This window comes from Varanus komodoensis, unplaced genomic scaffold (genome assembly GCF_004798865.1).
Source record: "Varanus komodoensis strain SLA01 unplaced genomic scaffold, ASM479886v1 scaffold34_1, whole genome shotgun sequence".
Lineage (NCBI taxonomy): Eukaryota > Metazoa > Chordata > Lepidosauria > Squamata > Varanidae > Varanus > Varanus komodoensis.
This window is the reverse complement of record NW_025335854.1, coordinates 8,482,849-8,507,379: the sequence shown is the minus strand read 5'-3', so window position 1 is coordinate 8,507,379 and position 24,531 is coordinate 8,482,849. Positions and strand designations below refer to the sequence as shown.

Here is a 24,531-nt window from a genome sequence, read left to right as displayed (position 1 = left end):
GAAACAAAATTCTCCATCTTTGCTAGATAATAGGATCAGCTCCACATGCTTCCGGGAACTAAGAGGCAACAGAGAATGACTAGCTTGGTGCTCTGCAGCTTGGGTCTGTTCCTTCTTTTTCCTTCTTCCTTTTCTGCTCTCCCTCTGCAACCAGAAAGCGGGCAAGGGTGTCTCACACGTAAGAAAAGCAAGCAGTCACGTCCTGGGCCTTTCTGCACCATGCCCAGCTTTAGGGGGTGCTCAGAATCAAGCCACGCTAGTCTTCCCACGGAGGTGGGTAGAGACCTGTTCTCCCCTGCAGAGGAAGGCAGGACGCACTCCAACGGAGCAAAGCTCAGGGAGCCCAGGTTCCATTTGGATGCCAGGAAGCACTTCCTGACAGTCAGGACCCCGAGGGCGTGGAATGGGCTTCCCTGGGAGGTGGCTGAGGCCCCATCGGTGCGGGTGTTCAAGGATAGGCTGGACGTCCACATGGTGGGCATGTCGTGAGCGGAGCCGGCTGGAGGCAGGGGTCAGACTAGATGGCCTGGGAGACCCCTTCTGACTCGCTCTGCTTCTATGTCTCCCCAAGAACACGTAGGAAGGACATCCAGCATGAGCTGACTGGGAACTTCTTGACCCCCCTCCAGTCTCTGCTGCTTTTCCCAGACTGCTGCTACTGCTCCTTTTCCATACAAGGCAACTCTGCTGTTAGTCACATCAGACTATCCTTCAGCAAAAAAAAATCTCAGGCTTGTCTCAAATAAAATAAGAAGAATGAATAGATAAAAGGCTACAAAAGTGGAGGCTGCAGTTAAACTTGTAGCATTCAGCAAAATAAATCAAACCACGATTGAGACTAACCTTCGGAGAGAGATTTTGCCTGGCAGCAAACGGATGTCAAGACTGGCCAGGTAGCCCTCCCGGAAGGGCAATCCATGGCCCTCTTCCCAGGCACCGCCAGCCTGATGACGGAGGGACTGGAGAGGGCGAGTTTGGACAACCGGGGGGGACAGGAGGTGGCCTCCAAGCACGCGGGTCCCAAATACGATAGGATTTCAGAGGTGGCCCGGACGGGCGCTTTGAGAATGAACTCCAGGCTCTGAAAGAACGTTCAGGGTTGGAGCAGGGCTTGGTGAACTGTCAGCCAGCATGGACTTCCTCTTGACTTGGCTTGTGTGGGAAGCCTGCACTGAGCATGAGGAAGCCTGCCAGGGCCTGGAGGGACAGCCCAACCCTACTCTGGACCACCACTGTCCTCCCCGCTGGACTAGCCTTCCCAAACGTTAGTGTTGCTCCAACAATCTAGGTGGACGGAACGAAAGAGGCCATCCCCAATGCACTGGCGGCTCACCCAGGTCTCATGGATGGGTCCTGCCTGCTGTGGCAGCTGTTTTCTTCTGGACCTACTGGGCATTTAGCACCGCAACTGCAAGGTCTGAGGACAGGCTGGGAAGGCAATCCAGGCCTGCTTGGCTGGGAGGAGGCCTGGACAGTGAGCAGCTTTCTATGCAGTCATCAAGAACCTCCCGTGGGGCTTTCATCGCTATCGCCGGCGTGCATCTCTCCAGTCTGACCGACTCCCGAGGAAATGGAGGCTGCCTGGATGCGCGGAATGCTGCCAGGCATTCTAAGGACGTGGGCCTAGATCCCTGCACGTCTCTCCCTCTCCTGCCCTGCTCATCGGGCTCCCCTCCCTGCCCCCTTCCACTGCCCCTTTGACATGCACGTCCTGTCCTGCAAAGCCATACATGATGCAAAGCCTGGCCACTGTACTTCTGGCATCGGTGTGCAAACGGGGAAGAGCTGTGCAAATATGTGCACATCCACACGCTCGCCTGGGCCATGACTTGGAGGGAAGGCACTGTGGTTTCCCCCTCCCCATGCAGAATGTGGATTTTGCCTAGCACTGGGTATTCCTAGCCCTGCTCCAGCCTTCCGAAGGTCCTCACTCCAAACACCCAGTTGACCCGACTCCCTCATTAATGCAAGTTGCCCAGCCAAGGACAACGCGGCTTCCAGCAGCCAAATCGCTCCGCTTTGAAACGCTTTTGCGGGGCATTTGAACAATATTTAAACTTCCCCTGCGATCGCTGGAGGTCATGGTTTTTTTAAACGCTGAGGTTCTTGCTATCCTGAGCATATGTTCTCTTATGTTCACTTGTTATCTTTTAATTGGTTTCTATTCTAAATTTAATGCCAACTGTTCCTGCTTGCCGCTGGCGGCTGCTACCGAAGCTGCGATGGGGCCTTGTCAGCTGCGCATTGCGTGTGTGCAGCCCGTATCAGCGTTCCCGTTCCCGCTGCCTCTCTGCTTCCCACCGCTGCCCAGGCTGACCTCTCCACCACTCCCACAGCCCCACTTCAGGAGCTGCCCAGTTCTTGCTTCTTTCTGCTTTTTCAAATGCCCGGGTACCTGCAGAATAACAGTGCCAAGAGAAATCCACATGCAAAATGAGGCCAGCAATTCACAGAGCAGGACTCTTGAGGAGATTCCACAGAAAGGCTTTGACACCAGATCAGACAAAAATGTTCCAGGAAGAGCAGAGACATGTGTGAACCGGGCTCCTGCAAAGGGGTGGGGGTGCCACAGCTTCTTCAATCCATCCATCCTCTTCTTAAAAGTACCCTTTTCCGAGCCCCAGCACTTTAAACTGCTCCTCTGAACTCCGAGTTTCCGGCATTAGCAGAAACCCTTTCCGGAGCAATCCCAGCTGCTGGGAAGAAAACGTACCCTTTTTGAAGTGGGCGGGTTGGGCACCTTGGCAGGTCCTCAGAAATTCATCTGGGGCACCCCAAGGTTCCTGGCCGTGGCACTGCCTGCCCCAGGGAAGCACTAGACATGCCACGGGAAATCCCGTGTGCACATTTCTGGATACAGATGTAATTGCTAATAATAAAATACAGAAGTGAGAGCAGTAGGTATTTCTGTGGCATCATGGAATCCTAGAAGAATAGAGCTGGAAGGGGCCAGGAAGGCCGTCGAGTCCACCCCCCCCCCCTGCTGTCGCAGGACACCAGTTCACCCCATCCCACTCGGGTGGCTCCCCTTTTCCCCTTTATTTCTCTCGGGTGGGAGGGCCCCCCCCCCCCCCTCTCCAGGCAGCTGGTCCCACTGCCCTCTTGCTCTCATAGAATCCTAGAGGAGTTGAGTTGGAAGGGGCCAGGAAGGTCGCCTGCTGTTGCGGGACACCAAGTCACACCCTCCCATTCCATGCTGCCACGTCATCTCCAACGGATGGCAACCCTGCGAATGAGCGTCCTCCAGAGCAGCCGTCCACAACAGCCTTGCTCAGCTCTTGCAAATTCAAATTCTGGAATCGACCCTTCTCAGAGCGGGTCTTTCACTGAGGTCTCTGCCTTTGGCTTTCCCTAGCAGGACGGTCTTCTTATGACGCGTCCTAAGCATGACAGCCTCCATTTTGCCATTTTTGCTTCTGGCTGGACTTGATCTAGGGCAAACTTGCTCACCTTTGTGTCTGTTCGGGGCATTGGCAAAGCTCTCCTCCAGTACTATGTTCCAAGCCCACTGATTTTCTTCCCGCTAGCTTTCTTTGCTGTCCGATATTCACACCCATTCAGAGGGTGTGGGAATGCAAGGGGATGAGCAACCCTGGCCTTGGGCTCCAGCTTCAGGCAGGGTAAAATTCCTGGCTGCTTGTGTGAGCGCAATGGTCCCATAGCGGCTGCACTCCTTGGCCTCTCTTCCTGGTGGGATGGGAACGTAGACTGAAGGCTTCCAGTCGGTGGGCCATGGTTTTGTTTCCCATATTTGCATTTTCTCATTAAGATTTGGACCGCTTCAGTCCAATTCTATCGGTACCCTATCTAGCCTGGGAACGGTGCTGCTTCCAAGGGCTTTCAGAACAGCTTTTCACTTCACTGGCTAATGCTGGAAGCTTCTCCATGATGGGGTTTCCTCTTCAAAGGAGCCTGTCGCCATTTATCTCTCCCGTATGGTCTTCTGTACATCATTTCTACCTTCACTTAATGTTCTCCTGGCCGGATAGCAAGCTCCCTTTTTGGTCTGTCGGCATCCTTCGTCTAGGCTTGAATTTCCCTTGGAGGTATCCCTTCTCTTCGGCTGATGCAACAGTTCCTCTGGAAGCGGGTGGATGCATCTTAGTCCAGTGCCTCCATTCCACCTTGGGGGACCCACCTTGGGGGAGTCCAGCCGGCAAGGCAGCCTGGCCCCCCAGCAGCACTGCTCCTGGCTCCTCTGCAGCTTCCAAGCCCCCCCCCCCGCCCATTGAGGCGTGCATCCAAGGGGCGTGTGGCCACTGACACCCCGCCGATCCATAAGCATCCATTCAACCTTTCTAAGCCACTAGTGGCCTGAGCTACGAGCAGCCACAAAAGCCCCAGGAAGAATAACCAAGTGGCCAATTTAGTCAACTTTTCACACACTTGCTTCTGCTTGTGGCCCATGACACTAGGATATGTTGGATGTGGGCAGTGCCCAGGGCTGGTGAGTCCAAGGAAGCAGGACCCCTCGTTTGGTGCCTCCTCCTCCTCACTCACCCACAGCTTGTCTGCTCCTGAGCAGGCCAGGAGAAGCAGGCCAGGTCCCCCGGCAGGTTTTATTTTCTGCCTGGCTTTGAAGGGGGAGACTGACAGACACTTTCCAGTTAAAAGAAAAAGGCAGAAGGATGCTGTGGACACAGCAGGACGCCCTTCCCTCTGCAGGGGAGAAACAGCCACTGTATCCAGGATGAAAAGTTAAGCTTGGCTTGTCAGTTCTGAGCCTCCAACCTGCCAGCCCCCTTCACTGGAGAAGGGGGAAATGCAGCGTTCAGCTCGGTCTTCTCGGGACGGAGAGCACTGCTTGCAAATTTGAAAAGTGCTGTGGGTGTTGGGAGGGGATGCTTTGAATGATTTTGTGCAATTGCTTAGGTGGATGGAAGGAAGGCTAGGGTTTGCTACCAGCAGATTGGTGAATTTTGGTGGTTTGCGAGGGCTTCTGAGTCCCAAGAGTGGGAAAATCACAAGGGAAAGTGCATGTGACACAGAATTCCCTGCCCAGGCCAACACCATCTCCCCAGTTCAGTGTTCCTCATTGATCAGGCAGCTGCCTCTGACCAGGGAAGCATCTTCTGCTCCCAAGCCACTGCTGTGCCGGCATCTCCTTCATTTGTGATGGCTGCCCTGGGGTCGCACATTAATGAATATATGCCAGCGATGGTGAACCTTTTGGAGACCGAGTGCCCAAACTGCAACCCAAAACCCACCTCTTTATTGCAAAGTGCCAACACTGGAATCAAGCCTGAAAGCTGAGATTTTAGTTTTGAAAAAACACCTCACAGCCATCCAAGCAAATATATATATATAAACTTGGCAGCGCACTGACTGGCCCTGTGAAAGCTTGGACGAGTCGTGGCTACTGAGTCGTGGCTCGTGACGTCATTGCGAGCATGCGCATGGCCCCTGTGAGCACTGTTATCCGATGCTCGACTGCTGGAGCGATGCTGGGGCGACTTGGCTCGTGTGCCAACAGAGAGGGCTCTGCGTGCCCGCTGTGGCCCGCGTGCCATAGGTTCACCACCACTGATATATGTGCATCCACCATATACATAGCACAATCAAGTTCCACACAGCAATACAGAGTGTTGTAATTGTGGGAGCAGCGGAAGACAATTCAGGGTCATGTCTGCCTGAAGCTTCCTGCTTTTGAGTTAGGTTGAGAAAGTACCCTCACCCCTGGGCAGGCTGATTTGCTGCTGAGGACAGATTTGAAAGGGGCCCACTGAAGAAATCCCCTTCCTCTCGCTACAACCGAGACCCCTTCCCACGTGAGGCAGTGGCCAAAGGAGAACCATCTAGACTGACCCTGCAGGGAAGTCGCCGGGAGATTATATGGGGAATCCCAGCTGCACTTGAAGGGCTGTCCATGAACCTGTTGAGCCAGATAGGGAGGACTCGTCCTCCCGAGATCCTCCCCAACGTGCTGGAGGCCACAGGACGCGGAAGACACGGCTAGGATGTGTCCAGCCTTCTAGGGAACAGGCCCAGAGATGCAGGGCCGCTTCAGGGGATGCGGGCAACCGATGAGCTTTCCGCCCTGTCAGACCACAAGGAGCCCGAGTGGAGCTTGCCATCAGCTCAATATCTCGTTTTCTGCATGCAGAAAAGAAATTGATCTCTGAATGGAGGGATGATCAAGAAAGAAAGAAGACCACACTTTTTAAACGGGGTGACCTGCCGTTCTTCTCACCTGCAAGAGAAAGCTGGTTCAGACGTACTTCAGGGGATGGAGTAACGTGCCGAGCTGAGCGGCCCATTGCTCTTGTGTGGGCGATGTGCCATCAAGTCATCTGACTTATGGCAAGCCAGCATGCCCTGAGCTCCACAGCCCTACTCGGCTCTTGCAAACTCAAGGCTGGGGCTTCCTTCATGGAATCAACTCATTGCATCATTCCTCCTCCTCCTCCTCCTCCTGCCTTTCCCTCGCAGTATTGCCTACTTCAGGGAGTCCTGCTTGCTCATGATAGCTCTGGTTTCATCGCCGTTGCTTCCAGAGAAAGTTCTGCCTTCAGTGCACTGTTGCTGCTGTGTGCCATCAAGCTCACTCTGTGAATGAACGCCTCCCAAACCTCCAGTCCTGTGAACTCAAGGCTGTGGACTCCTCCATGGGATGAAAGCATCTCAGTTGTAGTTGCTGTGGTCTTATTGTCTTGCCTTAATTTTTTTGTGGTTTGGGGGTTTTGACCTTTTGCTAACCAATCCAGACAGCCCCGGCTATTGGGTAGTATAACAATGAAATCCATCCACCCCCTATCTGGCTTTCCTGTCCTCCTCCTGCCATCGACTCTTCCTAGCGTGACGGTCTTCTCCAGTGATTAGACCCTCATAAGGAGGTTAATCTCACTGGCAGAACAACACGAGCTTTGCATCACAGGAGCTCAGGAAGCAGAGCTGCGACCCACCAACGCCGAAGACCTCGAAGGCCTGATCGTCGGAGCAGGCAGCCCACAAGTGCCCCGTGAGGCGCTATGCGGAGCGAGCAGTTGGCCAGCGACTCTCAAGGCTGACCCTACCATGGACTCTGGCTATTTCTTTTATTGGAAAGACACATTCGTTGCCATGGACCCAACGGCTTTCAAGGTGACATTGAAGAAAGACATCGCGTTCACTTAAAGCAGAAACGGCACAATAAAGCAATCAACGTCTTCAACTGAGAACTACTTTAAAAAGCCTAGCAGCCGCAATATATGGAGGATTTAAACTCCCGAGAGTATGAAAAGATATTGCCCACTGCCAAAGAGATAACAATGGAGGAACCGTGCAGACGTTTCTGGGGAAGGCATTCCTGTTGTGGGGGGGCTCTCCTGAAAATGCCCCCCCACACACACACACACAGCCCTCGGCCTTGGCAGTCGAGGGCACACACGGCTTCTGAAGACCTGCGTTGCCCCATCTGGATCGGAGGAGAAAGAAAGACCGCTGTGTGCCGTCAGCATAGGCAGGGCTCAGCATCCTGCGTCTCCGGCGTTCCCACCCAGCAGTTCCACAGAGCTGCCCAACAGCACCAAGAAGCACAAACGCTACGGGTTGGGCAGAACCCCCACCGCTTCCTTCTAGAAACAGCCACCTAGGGCAGTGGGGAGCATCTTGAAACTGCTTTAACGTGCTTCCTCCGAAAGCAGGCAAGTTCTCCAGAAGAATGCAATCGATGCCTGGTGATAATGCAAGCCACGGAATGAACAGAGTCACTGATGAAGGAAATAGGCATGGATGCCTGGACCTGAGGGGTCACTCCTGCTTGTTCTCATGGCTCAGCTTCCAGCAAAAGCAGCTCTAGGGGGGTGCCAGGATCAGTCCTTCTGAACTGGAACCATGCCTGAGAACACATCCCCTGCCTGATGACAAAATTGCTAGTGTTTAGCAGAATTTGGATTTCACAATCCAGGCTGCTCCGCCTGCCCACGTGTCTGCATTACTCTCTGGCCCAATACTGCTGGATGACTTTCAGTCTTGAGGGCCGGAGGATGTGGACAATGTTCTGCAGAATGCCCTGCCCCCTGGGCTCAGGAACAGAGGCCAGTCTCCTTGCAGCATGGACCCCAGCCAGCTCCCTCACTCCTCCGGTCGCCGTTCCTCAGGAAAAGCCATGCCTACAAGAGCGCTGGCCCTTTAAAGGTCAACTGAAGGGGTGGGGCTTCCAGAAGGACTCTCCCAGTCATCTGTGCCAGTTGGTCTTGGCCATTTCTGGAGCGATGTCTCTGCAGAGCATAGCAGTGAAGCATCTTCCCTAGGAGAGAGGTCGTAGCCCCTGACTCACAGCTATGGTTCCGGTCCAACCATGCTTTTCAAAATGGCGGCGACCACTGCCTTGCATAAGGAGAGATTAATAACCTTTTGGAACCAGCCAGTCATGCCCTCCGAGATGTGTTAAATTACAGGGGGAAAAGGGTGATTAAATAGGATGCTAGTTGAACTTGGCCCAGTACTTCGTCCACATCCTCTGGCTCTAAATATCAAAAGTCATCCAGCAGTATTTGGCCAAACCATAATGTAGACACCTCCACAGACTGAGCTTCTTGAATTGTGAAATCCAAATCATGCTAGATGCTAAAATTTTGCCCTCCAAAAGGTCTTGCAAAGACGTCACATCATGCCACTGAGCTTGCAATCAGATCTCCTGCCAGGCCCAGGCCCCGAGCCACTCAAAGCTGCTGTGCTAGGCGACACGGAGAGGAGGCGGTTCCATAAGGAGGCCTGCAAGGTGGGTCTTACTCCACCAGTGGCCCAGTCGCTTCTCAGCTTGCCTCCTTGCCTTCGGGTCAGATGTAGAGACGTCAGGCTGTGGAGCTCTTACACAAGCACCCTCTTCTCAGGATAACTGCAAGACACGGCTCATCTCATCTGCTCCCCAGGTGAGCGAAGAGGCTCCAGCACTGCCTTCTCTGACCCGTTGTGCTTCAGAGGTGTTGGGCATCTTCCATCATCTTCAGCCAATGGCTGGGAAATGCAGAGCAATGCATCCAGAGGGCAACAGGGTGGGGGAAGCTGTCCCCACATGCAAGAGAGCAATGGCCAACAGGGAGCCCAGGCACTGCTTCTGGCTTGCATGCTGGTCATTCCAAGCGCAGGCCATCATTTGCTTCCTGCAACAGTCGGGGCGTGTGCTGCACAGCATCATTTCAAGCCGGACACGTGCCTCTGGAATGACCTGGTCTGGCACAGCCAGAGGGCAAAGGGGCTTGGAGACGGCTGAAGGACACCTTCGTATGCAGCCGTCCCTTTGGGACAACGAGAAGTTGCTCCAAAGACCGATGGGTGGCTGCCCACAGGAGGGCGCTCCAGTCCCACGTGGCTCCTGCTGCTTTGGGACTGGTTGTGGGGTGGGCCTTCCGGGAATCCATCCTTCTCCTGCTGCTGGACTTCATCTCCTGCTTGATCCTCGCTTAGGAACTGAGTGCAGCCAAAAGAAGGTCCATGAACAGCCCATGAAAACTCGGTTCACCCACCAGGAACTTGGACTTTGGGCTTTGGCTTTGGGCTTTGGCAAGGTGGATCCAAGTCCAGGGAGCTGAACCCAGAGAATTGGATGGATTCCCACCCACAAATGGATTTATCACACATTCCCATGTTCACGCTTCCACGGCTTCCACATTTTCCAAGCAAAAGCAACATTTTAGTACATTCCTACTGCTGACCAACCAAAGTGCAGCTCTTGATGGAGTCGCAGCTCCTCTGGAATCCCTATCTGCTCCAATATTGGAAAATGGAAGGCCACCTCAGAAATGGGAGGAGTACCCGTCACCTGCAAAGGTCAGCATTGTCCCAAGCCCAAGCAACTGGGGAAGGGAGGGAGCCCCCATGGTCAGGGGCTGGAATGCTCAGGGACAGCTCGGTCCCCAGAGCTGAAAGGTTGCCCATGGCTGCTTTAGTGCATAAGATGCAGAGGGGAAAAGCTCCTGAGTTTTGGGGAAAGACCCTTGCACCAGGACACGGAAGAATCAAGTCAAGCTGCAGCAACCCAGATTCAGGCCGGGCATCAGGAAAAGCTTCCTCACTGCCAGAGCAATACGGCAGTGGGACCAGCTGCCCGGAGAGGTGGGGGGCTTCCCCACACTGGAGACATTCAAGGTGCATCTGAGTGGGAAGGTGTGACGTGGTGTCCTGCAACAGCAGAGGGGTGGACTCGATGGCCTTCGTGGCCCCTTCCGACTCTGCTGGTCTGTATTCTATAATTCTGGTGCAGCTGTGCTGTTACGGACATGGGGACCATGCCGACACGGAACCAACCTCTGATGCCAGTGGCCTCCATCCAGGGTCCAAATCCAGCAGGCCACTCCCTTTCCCCTTCCCCGTCCCCGTCCCTGGCCCTGGGACCCCGGCACCTCCTCCCACAAGTTGCAGAGCAGCCACTCATGGAAGCCACTCGAAGAAGCAGCTGCCCACCGAGAGCCAATAAGTGGGGATGAAAGAAACTCGAGGCGTCTAACCGCACAGATGGCGCCACTTTACTCGGTCAATCTGAGCCCCTCCTCGGAGCGAAAGCGTTTGTGTAACCAAGCCTGCGGGGTGAATCATTGTGCCTGAGTTAATAGGAGCATTTCTCTCCCAGCTTTTGCTGTCTGTACCTAAATGTTTTGCAGAGAAGAGGCTGATGCCTGACACCCGTCCCTCGCCGGAGAAGCCCCCACCAAGAAAACAGCCCTGTTAAACTGGGATGGGGGCAGGCAGAGCTGCTGGGAGAATACAGGACACGGCCTGGGCTCCCCATCAGGCTGGAAATGGACCACTTTAGGATGGCTTTGAATTGCAGCTTAGCAGACTGACGGGCGAAAGCAGCGGTGGCAGAGAATGGTTTGCCTCTTGCAATTTTTCAATCGATAGAAAGCTCTTGACGTGCACCGAGGGGGAAAAGATAAAGAAAGAAAGCGAAGCGGGGGATGTAGCAGGTGGCAGGCCTGAAGAGAAGCTGAAATGAGAAGCTGAGTGAGAAGAAAAAAGATGTGAGTTCTGAGGAAAGAGAGAGGTTATGGATGTGGTTGCCTGGACACGTGGAGGGGAAAACGCGGCGCTTTAGAAAGCACCAATGCACGCCAGCAGGGAGGGGGGCGCATGTGCGTGTCCCCCGGCGAAAAGGATGGGGGGCCCTGAATAGGCTTCAGGGCGTCACCAAAGATAATGCAGAAGCGAGGCTGAGCGTGGCACGAAGCACGCCCACAGCTCTTTGCGCCTCGGATCCCGACAGCACCACCGTTCGGGGCAGCACCATGTCGGGGGGCCCTGCTTCCAGAATTATGGTCCTCTGCAATTTGGGGCGGGGGTGATTTTTTCAGTCCAGGGGCAGATGGCATCAGGGGATGGGGTCCCGCTCCCTCTTCCGATGTCACTCCCTCCGGTCCTGTCGAGTGCTTGGAGGAAAGACGCTCCTGCTGGGTGCCAGGCTCATGCTCCCAATGGGGCCGCGCTGGCCAAGTCGGGTGCTGCCCCGGCAGGCGTCCTGCTGCCCCGGCATCTGAAGCACGTGGTTAGTTCGGAGCACAACAGCAGCTCATGCAGAATCCTTTCTGTCTCCGTCTGTTTGCTGAAGCAGAGAACTGCCTGCTCCATGTTTCCTGCTTCTGAAAAAGCTCTCCCACTTGAGCAGCCAAGCGGCTTCATCTTCACCCCTATTTCCACAGAGCCCCCCAATTCTGAGGCTCAGCACTTGTCCCCTGAGCCAGGCAACGCGGAGACAGGCGCATCGTGCCGTATGCTCTCCCTCTCCCTCTCCCAGAATTGCTGGTGGAGGGAGGCATGAAGTCTCTCTCACTGCCCCCAGCGGCCCTGTCCAGGTGGTGGCTTCCCCGCTCCCAGGAGTGGAGGAGAAACAGTGATCTTCCCTGCAGATTAAATTACACCTCGCCCAACTCTACGGATCCTTTTCCCACCTGTGGGGGAAGCTTACCTGGCCCTGGGCAGGGGCCTGACCACCCACTCCAGTTCCTCTGTGGACGTTCAGTGCCGCACTCACGGACTCGGCAAGGTGGGGGAGTCCAGCAGCCGCCCTTCCTGAGCTGAGGAATGCTTCAGCTCTTAAATGCATGGTGGCTCTTGACCAAAGAATCCTCCTGTCAGCTCCTGTCCCATTCGCCAGCTGCCATAACTCCTAAGCCCTTTTGGCAATGCTACTGCCGTGCTGGCAATATTCAGGTCTCATACTTGGGCTCGGGCTCTCCCCGCAGTTCGCCTGCTGCCGCACGCCAACGTCTGGCTTGGATTTGTCCTTGCACGGAGATGCCCCTGACACCCAGGCCCACGAAATCAGTGGCACGCAGGGGAGAAATGAACCTACCCACTTCAGGGCAAGGCGGGATCGCAGTCTTCCTCTGCAGGCAAGGGAGCGATCGGTTTGATTTACCGAGGCGTCAGAAATGGGATTAGAACAAGAATAAGCCCAGAGGTTTCCGGAGGCTTAACAGGAGTTTAACCGTCGGAATGGGGGACGCATGCGGAAGCAACAGCGATAGCGATTCGCCGCTGTGGAAGGTCATGTGCCTCTGCTCTCCTCCTCTGCAAGTCCTATTGAATGAGTGCGGAAGAGAATGGGAGGCCAACGGGCCCATGGAGGAGAACGGCCCCATGGCTTGTGGCTGCTCGCCCACACACTGCGTTCTCAAAAACGCCCTGATTTGTAGCCCAGCCCAGCCAGCTTCTATAGGAAAAAGGTCTAATTCAGTGACTCCGTAGGAAACCTGATTGCCCTGGAATTATCTCAGCTCCAGGCCAACATTCTCTCTCTCTCTTTTGGTTCACTTTTCAACAGCTTACATCTCAATGGCGAACGATCCAAGAGGCTGACAGGCCCGGGGTAACCTTCCCAAAGTCACGGAAAGCCCAAGAGTGCTCGCTTTTCTTCCTGGAATCAGGACTCCTTTTAAAGTGCCAGTCTCTAGCGCTCTGTGGTGTGGCCATCAGGAAGGGGGCAGGAGCAACACAACTGGCAAAGACACCAAGGGTTGCAGCGACACGAGGCAAAACACTCCTATTACTTCTCAGTCCCAAAAAGCCTTCGTTTGAAGAAGTAATTTCTAGTCTTCCTATTATAATAGTGTTCCTGTGAAAAAGCTGATGCAGATGTACAAAAGCTGCCTCGAAATCACAAACACAAACCCCCATCCATCTGCCTGTCTGTCCTGATGCTCAAATCCTCCCATCCCAAGTTCACAGCAGTAATCAGGTTCGGCATTTACATCAAGCTTCACACACATCATCATAATCCTAACAGCTTTGTAAAATTGCTAGTGAGTATCCTCATCTTGGGCGGTTGGGGGTGCTGGGACTGGGCCACGGCGGCCGGCCGGAGGCAACCTGTGACTTCGACTCGAGAGTGGTGGGTTGGAGCCCACCTTCTGAAGCTGCAACGCTGCAGCAGCCCTTTTCTGGCCCCCTTGCCAACGGCTCGTTTGGGGAATCCCACTACAGCTGCCATCCCAAACGCACTTCCTGGAGATTGAGATCTAACGGGGCTCCCTTTTGAGCAGGACTCCACTAGAAGAGCAGGTCCTCTGAGAGAGTGAGTGGACACAGCCGGGGTCCTTTGAACCCCACCTGGCGGGAGCCACATGGAACGCCCAGGTAGAGAGGGAGGTGAGGGGAAGAACCCGTGAAAGAGCAGAGCAGGGCAGGCAGTGCTGCAATTAAGGGGATGCCGGCACAGTTCCTCCACGGGGAAACAGAAATTAACCGAGAGGCATTTAGGCTGGACGCGGTGCGAAAGGGGAGCGTACGCCCAGAAGTGCCCGAGGAAAGCGTCTTTCCAGGAACCCTGCACGTTTCAGAGGTGTGGCCAGGGACAGCCTTACAAAACACAAATGCTGAAAACAGGCCAGAACAGCCAACACAGGTCGTGGCTCTCTCGTTTTCGGCGTCTGCATCCAATATGGCTGCACCCGATGAGGGAGCTTTTGCCCCTGAAATACACCGGGTGCAAATACGGAAACGCCCCCTGATGCCCGGCGAGAATAAGCCATTCAGCGGCCCTACCTTTGCTGATATCCTCGTACTCCAGCCAGAGCTGCCTCTGGACCTGCCTACTCGGGTACCAGATGGAGCAGGATTCCTCGAAGCCGTAGACCGCTTCCTGGATGTAGTGGTTGCCAAAGTGGCTCAGCAGAGCCACAAAGTCTCCTCGCGATGTGGCTCCATCCAGAGAATGGAGGGCGTTTCCAAAAGCTGCAGAAGACAGAGGTACTGCATGAGCGACGGAGCACAGAGTGGCCAGGCAGGCAGAAGAATCCCCTTCTTGAAAGCATGAAGGCCCACCCAGCATTCCATTTCCAGCACAGCCTCTCGGGACGCCTCCAGAAGCAGGGCACGAAGGCGGTAGCCCTAGGGCCTGAAAGCTGGTGGACATGGCGGTTCTGATGTCTACAGGAATGCACCTGAAAGATGTGTCTGAGTCTTCCTTAACAGGTGGCTCCACCTTGAGTCCACCACCACGTATTCTGGCAGTGAATTCCATGGCTGAACTACACATTACACAAAGAAGTGAGTTCTTGTTTCTCCTGAACCTATTTCACGAGGCGATCTCAATCCAGGCTCTCTGCTCAGAATAGTATCCACCTTCCTGTCTACCGAATGCATTTTCTTAAGCAAGAGGAAATTTGCTTGATGATTTCTAACAAATCTCAGTCGAGGCTAAAAAGTCAGCTCTTGATGGGGCCATTATTATAACTAGTAAATTCCTTGCTCGGAGTAACCTGCTAATTCCATTCACTCCCCACCAGGAATGACAAGCACACGTATGGTGTGTTAAAGGTATTGCTTTAAAAATTCTCACTTCTCATGTATGCTACTCCTGCTCAGAAGCTTTTCTACAAGAAGAAGAAACAAAGCAAAAACTCCTGCTGGCTGAAAAATGTCATATCTGATTTTTCCTTTCCCACCAGCTACGTTCAGTGATTGAATGGAATTTTTCGGTGTTCAGCTGCAGGGACAGCTTGAATATCAGCATCTGGGCCACTCTGGTGCCCAGCTTTGAATCTCTCATCTTACAAGTATGCTTAATTATTCCACGATAAGAAGAAGACGGGATGCATTCAACTGTCAGTGCATTGCTGGATCTTCAGCTACTTATTTTGGGCCCTTGATCAGGTTGTTCCTGGAAAAGGAGCCCCTCTTGGCTGCTCTAGTTCAAGGACTGAGGGAGCTTAGAAACACAGAAACAGAGCGAGTCAGAAGGGGCCTCCCGGGCCATCTAGTCTGACCTCCAGCACCAGCCGGCTCCGCTCACGACATGCCCACCAGCTTAGGACCCATAAACCTGCAGTATACCCGGCAGCAAAACCAACATAGCTCCAGAGCAGAAATGTAAGAGGCGGGTGCTCAGTACAGATTTTCAGACAAACTGAGTTGACTTTCATTTTTTGCACTTCTCCAAGTTTTGCAATATGGTTCTTGGGTCAGATATGGCTTCTTGGCCCTTTGGCTAAGATCACGTCTAGCCTAAAATAAGTAAGGAGCTCACAAAATGCATAAATAAGGATGGTGCCCCCTATTCTGCAGAAATAGATGCAAAAATGCAAAGTTCCAAGTTTAACAAACAAAACCCACCGACATGAAGACTGGCCATAATGGAGCGGAACGGAAGGGAAAAATGAACATTTGTGGGGCTGACATGGCTCCTTCCTCTCCTTGGTCTGAAAGGTTGATAAAACTCGAGGACCAAGGGAAGTATTTTGCAGAAGGCTGCCAACTCGCATGGCTCAGCCACTCTCTCCCCTCTCTTTCCTCTCTCTCAGAGGGCAGGGGCTGAGGTTGAATCCCAAAGTAAGGAAAAGCTGAGTGGGCGAGCTGCCAGGTGATGCAGACTTCAGCTCCAAATGCAGCTCCTGAATCTCAGAGAACGCGGCAATCAAACCCTTCGCTCCACCAGGAATGGCCACCACTTACCCTGTGAGGGGGTCAGCTGGCTGAGTCGCGCGTGGTACATGACGGAGCGCACCTTCCAGTGCTGCAGCAGCGGATACCCGGAGACTTCGCTGAAGTTCACCATCCCTGTGAGAAAAACGCAGGCAGGCGTGAGGCACCCCTTGGCGGGCAGGGCAAAGCAGAGCAGCAGAGCACGCGCTCCTACCGCCTTGGTGCTCCGTATTTGTCCCTGTGACGCAATCGAGCAAGAGAGACAGAGGCTTTTCCTGGACATCACGCTGTCCAAGGAGCTGCACACAGGCAATCCCCCAGCCCTCAGCCAACGCGCAGGCCAAGAAGATGTCGGTTTGCCAAGTGGAGGCGAAGGCTGCCGAGGAGAAGCGTTACCCTGGGGGACAGACATCTCGCTCCTCGCCTGCTCCCAGAACCGTCCCTCAGCCGTCATTCTGCTAAATGCGCAAACGGCTTCCCCCATTTGAAAGCTGGTTTTGGGGTCAACCTACTTTCTCCTGATTCCCGTGGAAACCGGGGATGCTTCCTCTGTGAAGCGGCTGGATCGGGATCCATGTGTTAGCACCTAGCTGCAAGAGGAACTTGTGAACTGAGACTTTCCAGGCCCTATCGTACCGTTCAAGGGTTTCTTAATGCAATTCCTACAAGAAGTTAGCCCTCATCTATGGATTCTGTGCCGTATTGTGGGTACCAGCAGAACTGGGTGGATGGGGGCTCGTGTGGAAGCAGTTCTGCCCAGATTCTTCTGGTAGACGTATTAACCATTCCCACCCTGGTCCTTTTTGGAGGATCCGCCACAGTTCCTCTGAGGTTACGCTTACCTCCTGGGCTTCAGAGCCCTCCTTTCTGAGCCGACCAAAGCAAGTCCCTGCAACATCACGGCCGAGTCCCCACATCCCAATTCCTGGGCAACCACCCCCCAGCTGCCTCGGGCAGCCAAACAGCTCAACGTGCTGGATTCAAGAAGGACCCTCATTACTTGCTAGCTTAGACGTCAAGAAATGCAGCAGCGAAAGTGACGAGCAACGGCAGGGCTGGGGGGGGGGCTGCCTGGGGGAGAAGGGAAGCACTAATTGCACCAAAGGAAGGTCTGCGGGTCAGCAACTCTTCGGTAATTAAGAATACAACTTAAAAGGAGTTTGCTTATGCATGTTTCTTCTCTCTAGCCCGCTCTCCGTTTCCGAGATAACAAGCTTCCCCAGACTTTTTCTTTCGCCCGTCCCAGGGGCACAGCCCCATGGTGTTCATTTTGCTACTAATTACATTTTTAATGAACTGCTGGCGGGGCACGGCTAATGGGCCTTTCCGCCTGTGCCCCCGGGGGGAAACCGCGGCCTCGGCCTGTGCCGGGGGGCGTGGAGCGGAGGCACCCCAGGAGCCGCGGAGCCAGCTGCGGGGGGGGGGGGGGGAAGGGGCCGGGTGGGACTGGCGATGCGGTGCCCCCGGCCGGCGCTAAAAGCGGGCAGCTGCCAGCCCTGCGGTAGAAGCCTCCTTCGAGGCCGGCACATGTGCTCCAGCCCCAACCCCGCTGCGGCAGAGCAGCGCCAGGCCGCCGTTGCACAGGGAGGGCTTGTGCAAGCGCCTGCACCGCAGAGGGGCCCGGCTGGATTCCCGAAGGGTCCCTCCTTTGGGCACATTTGCATGCCGCATCCAAGCCGCAAAGAGGCCTCCTGAGTTCCGTGCTCTTGTTACCAGTATTTCTGATGGTTTGGAACATGGGTCCTCAAACTACGGCCCGCAGGACGGATCCGGCCCGCACTGCTGCTCGCTGCCCACGCGCACACTTGCTGCGCAGGCAGGGAGGCGGTGGCCTGCTCACTCGGAGATGGTCTCCGAGCAAGCGAGCGAGCGAGCTGCCTGCCGCCGCCTGCCTCCTGTGTGCGCGCGCTCACCGCTTCCTCGCAGTGCAGGTGGGGAGGGGGTGGCTCGCTCGCTCGGAGATGGTTTTGGGCTCGCTGGGAGATCTCCGAGCAAGCGAGTGAGCCACCTCCGCACACACCCAATGCCACCTTGTGCGCCCAGGCGCCCCCACCTCACCGGCCCGCGACGGTCGCCGCAGCCTTTCAACTGGCCCCTATTGAAAAACTTTGAGGACCCCTGGCCTAGGACACCATGCCGTGCCGAAAGACGTCAGGCTGCTCTTGTCCTAAGAGGATCCGGAAACCTGACGCTCTGCGTTGCTGTGTGTGACTGGCAGGTTATAAAGGTGTCTGCATTCAGGCTGTGATTTGGTAGTTGGCGGGAGGAACCCCCACCTGGGGACATGCTGTCGTGAGGAGCTGCAGGGGTCCTGGGTGGTCTTTCAGTGAAACCGCTCCGGTTCAAGGCGGGGGGCCTCTCCAGACTGCACCCGGCCATCCCTGTTGTGGCTGCCACCAAGGCTGCCCCACACCACTCAAGTGAGAGCAGCGAAAAGAGAGCCAGAGCCAGGCAGGGAGGTTCGGCTCTCGGCACAGCCCAGCCCAGCCCACCGCACCTGCTCCAGCGGCTTTTCCCCAGAAGAGGTAGGGAAGTGGGCGCTGGGATTGGCTGGAGCCCGCCGAGAGGGGTGCAGCCTCACCTGGCCAGGTGTGCCTTTTCCCGCTGCTGGGAGAAAGGAGCCAGCTGAGCGGCACTGGCCAAGCGGGCAAGCCAAGCCCAGCCGATCGGTGGGGAAAAGGGGTAGTTTCCTTTCATGGATGATGGGAGGCCATGAGACTCCAGCCCTTCGAGCTGGGTGAAGGCTGAGGAAGGAGCACAGGAAGGTGCTGCTCCACTGTGAAAGGGCCTTCTCCTTTCCAATACACGCAGGAGACCGCCAAACGATGGTGGCCTGAAAGGCTGGCAAGAAACAGCTCTCACTGCCTCTTTCTCTTGACCAGCCACATCAGGAAATAAACCCTTGCTGTGATTAACATTGGACAGGACCGATGGGGGAGAGCGGGGCCAAGCACAGGGCCTGAGGGCTAGAGCCAGTCCACGGACGACCGGCTGACCTGCCTGGAGTAAGACAGTCTATCTGTGAAGTCGCCAGGGGGGCCCATGGCGATGCGGCTTTTGGGCTGCCCAGGTGTGAGGCTGATGAAGCTCCTCCGTTAGAGGACAGCAGATGGCAGCCCCCTTACACGGCCTTCTCTTTGGCCCGTTAGGCAACTTTCTCTTCGGCTCAGTCATTATGGGAGCTCCAGAGGCCCTCTGGCCCAGCATTTCTTCTTCTCTCTCGTGTGCATTCAGGATGATGCCCAATCTGCTTATTTTGGTGAATGGCATCAAGCTTTCATGTCCTTCTTTTAAAAAGACAAAAAAAAAAAAAAAAAAAAAAAAACCCCAAACTGCTCATCCACTAAGGAGATCCAGCCAGGTACGGACAGAACGGATCCCACAACCTGTCTTCTCAAGCATTGTATCTCGAGAAATTTGGTTGAAGTGTTGTGCCAGAAGTGGGCAATCGGGTATCCTCTAGAAGTTTTGGATCGCAACTCCCACCAGCAGGAGTTAATGAGTTCCATAGTCAAAAATTATGGTAGCCTGAAACATCTGGAGAGCTTCAGGATACCCACCTGTTTTATGCAATCTGCACCCACTCAATCCATGTTGCTCAACCATTTACCTAAGTCAAAAGAAAGTCACCCAGGAGAAAATGACCATGGAGCCAAAACTTTCAGATGTATTTCTGATGCTTTATGATGGGGTGCCAAATTTCTTGACTGCTTTTTGACCCACACTATCCTCAAACTGGCTTGTAATAAAATTTTGAGTGGTTGTAGAAGTCATCCCTGTAAGGTCTACTTAGAATAATAGAAACACAGAAACAGAGCGAGTCAGAAGGGGCCTCCCGGGCCATCTAGTCTGGCTCCCGGCTCCAGCCGGCTCCGCTCATGGCATGCCCACCGTGAGCATGTCCAGCCTATCCTTGAACACCCACACCGATGGGGCCTCAAGCACCTCCTACTTGGCGTCGCTTTGAGGTTAGATATGAGACTGGATGTTGATGAGAAGCCTTCACTTGAGAGCACTCACCTGTGAGAAAATCTGGGTCAGGACTAGGCTCTGAGAGCACTTCCTGGCACTGACTGTCCAGCGGGGCAGTTGCTAACACCAGGCCATCCGGCAGCTGCTGTTCTAGCCCTCGGGCAAAGTTACTCTGCCTGGAAAAGACCAGAGGAAGCGAAATCTGTGATATGAGAAGCAGAAAGGTCAGTTCCAGGGGCTGTAAAGTCCGAGCTCAGCCAGACTATCAGGTGAGCTTCACTCCCAGAGCTCTGTTCTTGCCCCCCGGCTCCTAGAAAACGGCTTGGGTAGTTTTGCAACTTGGGCTGCAAGAAATCGCTTAGGGGTATCTGGAAGCCTCTCCTTTCCAACACCAGAGAGTTTGTTAGGCTTTTTTGCTTCACAGAGTTTCTCAGATATTTTGTGAACACCTTTAAATCTCCCTCTGCTCTTTGGGGCAAAGCATAGAAATGTTCTAATAAAATAAATAAAAATAAATAAGTAGAGGGCTGCAGAGCCTCTAGGAGAAATGTCCCTCGTTTTATCAAGGTTCTGCTTGCTTCCTCAGAAGGTGCACTCAAGCAGGGAACCTCTGCTCTCACAAGAAACTGCAAGCAGCTCATGGAAAGAGCCCATGAAAGCTCGCCGAAGCGCATGGCTTTACTCCCAATGCCAGATAATAACCTGTTCATCAACCCATGCCCTTTAAATAGTCTCATTCAGGAAGGAAAAAGAAGATATTGATTTCTATCAAACTTAGGACTCTTTTTATTATTGGCTAGAGAAACGGGACTTCATATAGATTATGCTTCTATGTTATCATAAATGGAAAAAAAAATGTGGGGGCTGACCCAGCAGGCTCGTTGTTTTTGATGATTGATGTTGTTTTTAGTTTTTCTTTGTTTTTTGGACTAAAAATTTTGAATAAAACTTATAAAAAAATAGTCTCGTTCAATTGGTTTGAACCTGCTGATTTGCACTGGTTCTTCACTGTTTTAATTATATTTTGATTACTCTTGCACTAGTTTTAAAATATTCATCGCAGCTCACCCTGAAAGCTGTTCAACTGAAGAGAAGGGTGTGAAATATTTTAAATAGATGTTCAGAATCTGCAGCGTCAAGATGCCCCGCTTGAGACCCCGCCTGAATCTGTTCTGCCCCAGCAAGAACCAGCTGCTCTTTGTCCTGCCTGCCACAGCCCTAATGGACAGGGCTCCCCCGTTCTTTCCGAGGCCTTTGGAGCCAAACCACACGTGATACGGCACGTGTGAGAAGATGCCAAGAGTGCCTGCAGTCTCTTGGCACAGGGGGTTGTGTGTGTGTGTGTGCGTGTGTGTGTGATTTTGCCTCAGCATCCAACTCTTCTGCCGCAAATCCCTCCCTGCTTTATGTCACATCTGGAAGTCCACAAGAGTAAAAACAGCTAAGGGAAGTGGGGCGGTGGCAATGGCATTAAGCATCCCGGCCGTTTCTGAAAACCATTGCTCCTCCCTGGGGCTGTTTTTCTCTAGAGGTTTCTTGTAACTGCTCCCATTCTTGTCTTCATTCTGACAATCATTCTGGGAAATTCTGATCAGCTTCTGGTAACCGATTCCAGGAACTGACATGGCCCCATTCTTGCTCTCGTTCCATTTCCACAGAATGTGAGCCCTCTCCCCTCTCCTCCCTAAGCCTGGCCAGAAGTAGGAAGGATCCCGGTTTGCTTCAGCAGATTCCTGCCTTGGCACTCCATGTGAACCAGGAATTGTGGTTTAAAATAAGCTCTGGTTTGTTAAACAAAACAGCCCAAGTTTTAAGCAGGTTCGTGTGGCAACTGAACAGAGTCTATCTGAAAGCACGGTTCCCGGTTTGCACATAACGAGAAGCCAGGAGACTGCTTTAAGTGAAACAAAACTTTGTTTTATTCTTTTCATGAGCCCACCGTCAGGTAATTGGGAAGGGCGAGTCCGTGAGCCCAAGTCTTTCTTGGGATTCTTTTTGCTTCCGCATGTAGCACTAAACCATGGCTTGGCCTTACCAAGAACCCTCCTGCTGTGAAGCCGGTATTTTATGCTCCCCAGGGCTAGAGATGCTAAAGAAATCCAGAATGAATGCAAAGAAGTTCATGCTTCTATTCTACAGAGGACCAGCTTTTTCCAAGTCACACAGACTTGTGGACTGACTTTTTATTTTCTGAAACAGTATGCAAATGTTGCCCAAGAAAAACATGAAAAAGCTCACTGACCCAAAATATGGATTTTGGTAGGGTTTGTGCATCTTTCGCTCCCTCTTGTACTTCGAGGAAAACTTGCATGAATTCATGTTATCTAAATGTGTATTAGCACATTTCCACCCTTGTGCATTGAGTGCTCATGAAAATTAGTACAAGGGGATGATCCACCCAGAAACAAACAAACAATTCTGTCAGTCACCTGACGATCCGCAAAGCGCAGGAGAAATGGTTTTCTCTCAGTCCACACACCCAACAAAATCCACACCCTCGGGGCAGATTCTTCCCCTAGCACCTCACACATGGATGGCGCTGCACAGGCCACAGGCCATGAGAGCAGGCCTGGGGAGCCAGAGAGCGGCAAGCCATGCTCCAGCTCTGCCTCACCTGAACATCCCCTTCAGCACCTGCCCCGGTGCCACCTCCTGCGTCTGGTTGTTGTAACCATAGAACATCTCCCCAAAGAGAGTCTGGTTCATGGGCAGCTCTCGGCTCTCGTCGCAGTCTCCGCCTTCCGCGCAGGACTCCGAAACCAACTGGCAGGAGCGCCCATCCAGCCCTAGCTTGTAGTCTTCGATGCAGCTGCCGTGGGAAGGAATGCAAGGAGAACGATTACGCCTCGCTGAGAAACGGGGAAAGGGAGAAATGCTCAGCTCAGGAGTAGCACTGGCCGCCTGGAAGAAGAGTACCCAGACCCAGGAAGGGATGCCACAGAGTCCATCCCTCTAGCATGCATGGACTTTCTCTTGTGCTTGGCTTTGCCATAGAAAGTGGAAGGAAGGAAGGAAGGTAGGAAGGAAGGAAGGAGGAAGGAAGGAGCAAGAGGAAGTCTACAAATGATTGTGGAATGAAGACCCTGCAATTGGCAACACATACATACAGCGTGTGTGCACATGTGTGATTTCTTACGTCACACCGTTGGAGAGATACGGGATCATGCTTAGCTATCACACTGAGGTGAGCACTGCAGGCATGACCTGGGGGTTTCCGCTGTTTGATCTTCAGCAAGCCCTTCCCGCCTTGCTGGGGAGCTCCTGGATCTAGCAGATGTTCCTCAGCCTACCCTAAGGCAGCCTTCTCCAACCGGGGGCCTTCCAGAAGTTTTGGACTGCAGCATCTCCAGGCAACACTGATGGGGACTATGGGAAAGGAAGTCCAACAGGCCTCAGCTGCACCGTGTTGAAGACCAGCCTACGTTATGCTAGCCGTCCGCACAGGGAAAAAAACCACAGATAGTCTTGGGCAGGCTAATTTAATTTTAGAAATCCCCCCAGTTAAATGAAAGGCAGAGTGAAGCGTGGAATGAGGAACGAACAGAGGGAAGGAACCCTTCTCATCCCTGCTTATAGGAGAGACTGCGGGAAGATCTTGATGCCTTCAGGACATGAGCCCACGCTCTCTCCCAGGGCACGAGATGCGGGTGAGATCCACTGAGCACGCGTGGAGCCAAAAGCTGTAGCGGCCGACAGTGCCCTTACCTAGGAGCAAGGCAGGGGTCACGAAAGTGGGGAGAGGAGCTACTAATGGCAAAATCCACGGAGAAAAATCCAGAGCGCAGCCAGACCCAAAGTGCTTCATTTTGCATAAGCCGAGCCAGTAGGGCGTAGTGGTTAGGGTGCGGGATGGGAGCTCGGGAGACATGGGTTCGAGCCCCCGCTCAGCCACAAAGCCCACAGGGCAGCTTTGGGCCAGCCCCTGCCTTCAGCCTAACCTACCTCACAGGGTCGTTGTTGCAAGGATAAAACAGAGATGGGGAAACCTTGTGAATGGCCTGCGGTTCCTTGTAAGAGGAAGACAGCCGGGAAATAAATGCAATGCAGTCGTAATCATTTTCCAAAGCTGTGTCGGACTGCAACTCCAGCATCCCAAGCCAGCCTGCATGGGGATGATGGGAGTTGTAGTCTGACACATCTAGAGGGGGTGCCAGGTTGGGTAAGGCTGCCCGAAAGGATGCTAGAGAAACTTCCTTGGAACGCTGTGAAGACCAAATGCAGCAAGGGAGGCGGCCTCCTAAGAGGGACGATGCGGGGAATAAACGCGAGGCGAGAGCAGCGACTCACCCACAGAACATGAGGATATTGTACAGCGCAGGGTCTTCAGGGAAAGGGGCTGTCTGCTGCAGGCAGAGCTGCTCGCAGCCCCCGTTGAGCCCGTCCGAGCAGTCCACCCCGACGTGGCGGTCATAGCAGCCCGTGCCATCCTTCATGGGGCTGAGCCCGGGGGGACACTGGCGGGGAGAGAGCACAGCAGCACAGTGGGGTGAGGCAGGGCTGGGGGTGCGCAGGGTCTTGCCTGCACCGCACACCGACAGCCACCGCCCACCGGCCGGCCCTCCCTGCGTCTCCCCCTGGGCCTGTCCGCAGCACCGAGTCGGGCGAGAGACGCAGGGAGCATCCCGCATCCCACCCTAGCTGGAATCAGCACGGCACTTGGGACGCCTTCTCTGCAGGTTCTCCTGGCACCCCTCCGCCCCCCTTCTCCATCCGCACTTGGGC

The 24,531-nt window shown here is 54.0% G+C and overlaps 1 protein-coding gene across 1 annotated transcript in view; it reads right to left on the bottom strand.

Annotated features, from left to right (window-relative positions):
- Nucleotides 1-24,531, bottom strand: part of ASTN1 (astrotactin 1) — a 99,456-nt gene that overhangs the window by 13,823 nt on the left and 61,102 nt on the right. The window contains exons 12-16 of the mRNA XM_044439198.1: nucleotides 24,097-24,263; nucleotides 22,424-22,618; nucleotides 19,858-19,985; nucleotides 15,868-15,972; nucleotides 13,960-14,148 (exon numbers count right to left, since the gene is read on the bottom strand). Coding sequence (XP_044295133.1) covers nucleotides 13,960-14,148; nucleotides 15,868-15,972; nucleotides 19,858-19,985; nucleotides 22,424-22,618; nucleotides 24,097-24,263 — 784 coding nt within the window. The remainder of the gene's footprint in view (nucleotides 1-13,959; nucleotides 14,149-15,867; nucleotides 15,973-19,857; nucleotides 19,986-22,423; nucleotides 22,619-24,096; nucleotides 24,264-24,531) is intronic.